Source organism: Pseudopipra pipra, chromosome 3 (genome assembly GCF_036250125.1).
Source record: "Pseudopipra pipra isolate bDixPip1 chromosome 3, bDixPip1.hap1, whole genome shotgun sequence".
Taxonomy (NCBI): domain Eukaryota; kingdom Metazoa; phylum Chordata; class Aves; order Passeriformes; family Pipridae; genus Pseudopipra; species Pseudopipra pipra.
The window spans coordinates 71,704,706-71,710,705 of NC_087551.1; the positions used below are offsets into that span (position 1 = coordinate 71,704,706).

The 6,000-nt window shown below is 45.6% G+C and overlaps 1 protein-coding gene across 1 annotated transcript in view; it reads right to left on the reverse strand.

Moving 5' to 3' along the window:
* Positions 1-5,037, reverse strand: part of LOC135410682 (autotransporter BimA-like) — a 37,960-nt gene extending 32,923 nt beyond the window's left edge. Inside the window, exon 1 of the mRNA XM_064647391.1 lies at positions 4,686-5,037. Coding sequence (XP_064503461.1) covers positions 4,686-5,029 — 344 coding nt within the window. The 5' untranslated portion in view covers positions 5,030-5,037. The remainder of the gene's footprint in view (positions 1-4,685) is intronic.
* Positions 5,038-6,000: the final 963 nt, after the last annotated feature.

Sequence of the window (6,000 nt, forward strand, 5' to 3'; positions counted from 1 at the left end):
AGTCCTTTTTTCAATAGACATTTAACCATTCAATACAGAACTCCTATCACCTCAATGGTACTCAGCACTACTATGGATCAGATTCACCTGAATACAGTAGGGTATACCATCTCTCCAAAATAAACATCCAACAAAGGCAGAAGCACACAAAAAATTAAGGAAAAATTCCCTGACTGTTAATTGTGTGAGTCCATTAAGTCACTTTATTTTTTATGATTTTTTTTTCTAATTCCAGGGAAAAAACACGAATAAGGAAAGTCAGCAATGCCAGTGCACCAGAGCAACAAGAAATGAGATGCCACTCTTCTCTACCAGGATCTACCCTTTCCCTGACATCCAAGCAGGCTTACCAGGAAGGCAACCAGCAGTCTTACTGGTTCAGATTTTTTAGACTGTCATTTGATTTTTAAAAGGACAAATTGAAAAGGAGAGTGTTCTTTCACAGCCACCAAATCTGCAAAATCAGAAACTCAGAAACAGCAGCTGATGTTTAAACTCGTGCAGGAGAGACAGACTACTACTTCCGTGCCACACATGTCATCACATTTTCACAGGATAGTATTTCTTAACCTCTTAAGAATGCAATCAAATTAAGTGAATGTTTTAGCATGTGATCCCTCTTAATATCTTTCTAGAAACATACTTTTAATAAGCACTGATTTCCTCATTACATTACAGTATCAAAAAAATGAAAAAAACATTTCTGCTTTCAATTATTTGATCATGACAGTTTAAGAGAACTTCTTTCCTGTATATAAAAAAATAATAAAATAATGTATCTTTATTCCTAAGGTGTTATGCTTTCATTACAGATTACCAAGAATTATATGTTGAACTTAATTACCCTTTTCCATTTCCCCCTCCCATTAAGTAAATGCAACTAGTAACACTTGCAGAAATCCATATTTCCTGCAAAGAACACAGGTGAATGTTCTTATGTTTTCATTTTTGATGCACAAATGTAAAGTTACACACATGAAGTGTAACACATGAAGTTACACTGATTCATTGATTTGAGAGTTTGTATTTTATGACACAACACAGTTGACCGTAGGACAGTTTTCTACATTTTCTTCTTGTCAATCAATTAAGCCACTAATGTTCTTTGTTATTATAACCTCCTTTTCACAAGGTGAAACATTTGTTCTTCATCTTTTTACAAAATGCAATGTTACGTGTGGGCTCTTCCAACATGGAAGTCAAAGAACAGTAACTCAAGAACATGAAAGTAGGGATGAGATATCAAGTCTTGGTCTCACCACCACTTTCTCCTCTCACAACATAAGATTTCTTCACATTCAGCATATCTCCCGAATGTGCATGTTCCTCCACAAGATAAGGTATAATTATTCCACAATCTAACTTTCCTTGGTTGTAGCCTTTCCTTAATTTTATGCTATTACCAAAAACTAAATAATTTTTGTTTCCTTGCCAAATGATTGTAGAACAACAGTCACATAGGTTTCTTTGCCTTCACATATTTAGTATGATGAAGGTGAGTTAATTTAATCAGGAGAGAGGAAGGTAATAAAAACAAGGGGTGCTGTTGATGGTAGCATTCCTAACACACTCAATACCAAATTAGCAGTATTTCTCGGAACTGAGGAAGTAATAAGCAGCAAAAATGTCCTCCTTTTTCATGCTGATTACATTGATACATCTGGGCATGAATCTACCTCCTGCCATTTAAATGTTAGCCAACTCATAACTGGACTGAAGTAACTTGTCTGGTCTTGACCATCAAATACCAAAAGCTCTGGATTCATAGAGTAGCATACATTGAGAGAAACACTGCTAAACAAACACACCCCAAAGATATACAGTTTTCTTTGTCCTCCTGTAGTCAACTTCCTGCTTAAATTTCAAATCCAAGTCATCATAATTTTTTAAGTTGCCCTTGGGTGGAGATCATTCAATGTCCAAGCTGTGACAACTCGCTAAGTCATGACCTGCAAAGGAGGTTATATTGCGGTTATCTGCAGCATGGTGACAACTATAATTCTTTTTCAGTCTTTTTCACTGTATCTTATTCTGTATAGAGGCTCCAGTTTGTACCTATTTTCTATGGGAAAGAGATTCTACAAGCTTTCACTGGAAAAAGCAACCAGGATCTGCCTGCCCTGATTTAACCCCTGTCACCCATGAACAGAGGCAATACTACACAAACTTCATTGAAGCAGGAGACTGCACACTTTCAGCCTCAAGTCTAAAGGAGCTGGGTTGATTGTTTGGTTTTTATGGTAACATTTTTTTATGCCAAGATTTTTACATGCCATCTGCTCTTCTAGATAAGTCACTAACAGCATGGAAAAGTACTGGCTACCTGAAAAAATAACCCAAAAATAGCAAAACAGCTCATCAGGTAATTTTTAAATTGGAGTGTCATATAACTTGGTGTCTTCAAACCGACAGCTATCATGCTCGTTATGTGCTAAACCATGTCTCTCATAGCAAAAGCCATGGCCATTTATTAAGCATCTTATATTTTCAAAATCATCACTGTTAAACATATACTTTATTTGGCCTATACAGGATTTTTGGAACTGCATATTACGGCCCACCATTCACATAATACAAATAAAAGACTTCAAACAATGTCTTTTGAGTAATGTTTCCATAATCTTCAACATAATTTAAAAATGCATTGAGTGGTTTGGGCTGTATACTAAAGGCTTAGTTTATTCAGTTTTTTTAAAAAACAAGAGTGGTAGAAGGCTACGCAAAAAAGATAAGTTTGTGCTCTCTGAAGACAACTGACTGCAGTTAATGATGGTGACATACACATGTATTACCATGTGCTGAAGCAAAAACCCAACATGTTATAAATAGTAGAAGGATTGGTTCTCTGTCCAAAATCAAAAAACCCCAGCATTTTGTAACAGGAGTTACAACCCTATTCTTTCAAAAGCCTTGTAGTTATTAGACTTTTCTCGTAATCTAGGCACAGAACTTGGTAACAAATTTATACAGTAAAATCATCCTCCTTTTTTCTAAGGTGTAAGAACTGAACTTCAAATCCCATACAGCATTTCTGGTTTGGCTTGGCAGTGTAGACACAGCAAGGTATCTGGAAGAAAAAGGAATTCTTACCAAGAATAAAGGCTTATGTCACTTATGCCACCATTCATTTGCCCACATCTAGATACTCTGTTCAGTTTTGGGCCCCTTCAGTACAATGCAGACATTGATAAACTGGGATGACTTGATCACAGGGCCCCAAGATGCTGGGGCTCATGTTCTTGCCCTGAGGAACAGCTGGAGGAATGGGACTGGTTCAGCCCAGGGAAGAGGTGACCTCAGAGAGAACCCTTCATCTGTCTGCCAGCATCCATGAGAGGGTCACCAAGAGCCATGGGGCTCTTCAGTAATGCATAGCAGGCACAGCAGAGCCTATAAATTGGAAAATGTTCCAGCTTTCTACCGGGAGACGCACACGAGACAGTAACACATCTTGCCCAGAGCTGCTGTGCACCCTCTGTTCTTGTAAGATTTTGGAACTCGAGTGAACACAGTCCTGAGCAACTGGGATCTGAACACAGAGAGGACCTCACTTCCACCCTGAGCTACACTGTGATCCCCTTCTGTTTTTATCTGGCTTTTGCAAGGCAGAAGACAGAGCTGTTACTGGTTGAGGTCACCTGCAGCATTGCCCTGAGCATGGCCACTAAACAGCATTGTGAAATACATAATTTCCTGGTTAAATAGTTCTGAAAAAGTAGACTTTATTTTCTTTCTCCTAAAAACATGTAAGCATAAGTACTTTTTTCCTTTGTGTAACAGATGCTAGTGTTTATTAAGTCTTCAGTAATACATCAATACCAAATATAAACATCATGAGACAATACTTTAGTCAAGTTCATACTTCTTCCTGATGTCTATTTTTGGGCAAGTAGTAACATTTTTTTAGAGAACCATCTTCTGGAACTGAGATTTCTCAATCTGAACCAATCACCTGAGAGACCAACACCTTCCAACTCTTAATCCAGATATCCAGGTAGCACTGACATCTCATCACGCGGGTCGTGCTGTTCAAATCTGAGCGGTATTAACCAAACCGATTCCTGACACAGCCCCAAGTTCACCATACGCTACTGTGAATTACCTTCACATCAGAGGGCTCTACTGCTTGACAACCCCAGTCTCACTGAGGTTCCCCATGCTGCGGCCACAGGCTCTAAAGCCCCGGAGTAATGCCTGTGTTTTCAAGAACTTACAAGTCAACATGCACTAGATGGCCATTACTCACGGGAGACTTGGAACCACACTGGTGAGCAACAGCTATGGGAAGTACTGCAGGAGAGTGGTGTCAAGCCCTTCCCTCTCATCTCCCTCCTTTACTACGTCCAGGAAAAGCGAGCACAGAGCAAGCCCACTGATACAAAAGAAAAAAGCCATTTACACACATTAGCCGCCCTTAGAAGGTTGGTTTGGGCCAGGAAGCCTCCCTCTGCTTCCCTGTGCTCCGGGCACAAGGGTGACTGTTACTTATTCACACGGGCGCTGCTGTTTGTCAACACGGCTCGGGCGCCGCTCTGCCAGCAGGATGGGGCAAACGCGGGACGGGACGGCGGCTGCGGGCCACGCGCTTTCCTCCTGGGGAGACAAACCCCTGCCCTCCAGCCATGCGCCCCCCGCCGCCCGCCATCCCGCCCCGTGCGGGAAGGGGGCCAGGGTGTCGCGCTTACCGCGGTGCCGAGGACTCGAGGGGCGAGGCGGGCGGCGGGGTCCGGGCAGGCGCGGCATCGCCGCCCCTCCGAGGATGCTGCTCCTTCTTCTTCGGGCGCCAGTGGGGGAACGCGGGGCGCCGCTTGGGCGCGGCGGCGGCGGAGGGGCGGCGGCGGGGAGCGGCGGCCGCCCCCTCGGGCTCCGAGTCCTCCGACTCGCTGCGGCCGAAGAGGCGCTGGAAGCGGCCGCGCCGCGCCATGCCGGGCTGCGCGGGGCTGTGCGCGGCCGCCGGGTCCGCCCGCCGGCAGCCGGGACAGGAGCGGCAGCGGGGGGAGCGCGGCGCTGTCGGGCTCTCCGTGGACATGGACGGGGCGGCGGTGGCAGCCGCCCGCCCCGGTGTATGCGTTTAATAAGGCGATTCCCTCCCTCCCTCGCTCCCTGCCCACCGCCGGCCGCGTCGGTCCCTCCCCGCGGAGCGATCCGCGCCGCGGCAGGCGGGTTCCCCGCCGGTGCACAGGAAGGGAGCGGCTCGCCTGTGATCCGTGCCCAGGGTGCGCATTAGGGGCCATTATCTTGTTGTTGTTTTCTGCTAACCCTTAGGGTGTGCCCCGGACAGTTGTGCAAGGCTCGGAGAAAGGCTACGCGCCCGCCCGCACCGCGCGGGGGCAGCGCCGGGGGCTCCGCATCCCCCCCGGCCCCGCCACCGCTCCCCGGCCCCTCTCAGTTTAAAGCGAAAAACATGAATAAAGAACGTCAGCTGTACAGCCGAGGGGGCTCCTCAGGAGAGAGCACACCCCAAACCTTGAAGCGCTGCTTTTTGTCTCGGTGCCCGCCACATTAATTAATTAGCTGCTTATCCCTCTCCCTGGGAATAAATTAGCTCCGACCGCCCTGCTGGCTCTTTATCCCGCTGAGGAGGACGAGGAAAGGATTCCGTAGAGTGGCAGAGCCGTTCCCGCGGGATGGGTCAGGCTGAGGCACCTTGCCGCGGAAGGACCGTGTCAGGTCGTATCGTGACCGACTCTTGCCAGGACGTGGCGGTCCCATGTGTTCCTCGGTGCTTTTAGGAATCTTCTCTTAAATGACCTTGAGTCTAGCTTTCATTAGGAGACTTACTACTGTGCACTGACAGATACTGTCTGTCCTAAATTGCACCTAACAAGCATGCGTTTGTCTCGTATAAGGAGCTTTTAGGGTGATTGTGCTTTTGGTTCTGACTTTGCTTGCTACTGATGGGACGTGGATGTTCTAATTTTCTGCTAAAAATGCTAAGCTGAGATAATAAAAATGTTGGAAGTCTGCATTGTGGAAAAACTTCAAATTCACTGGTATGCA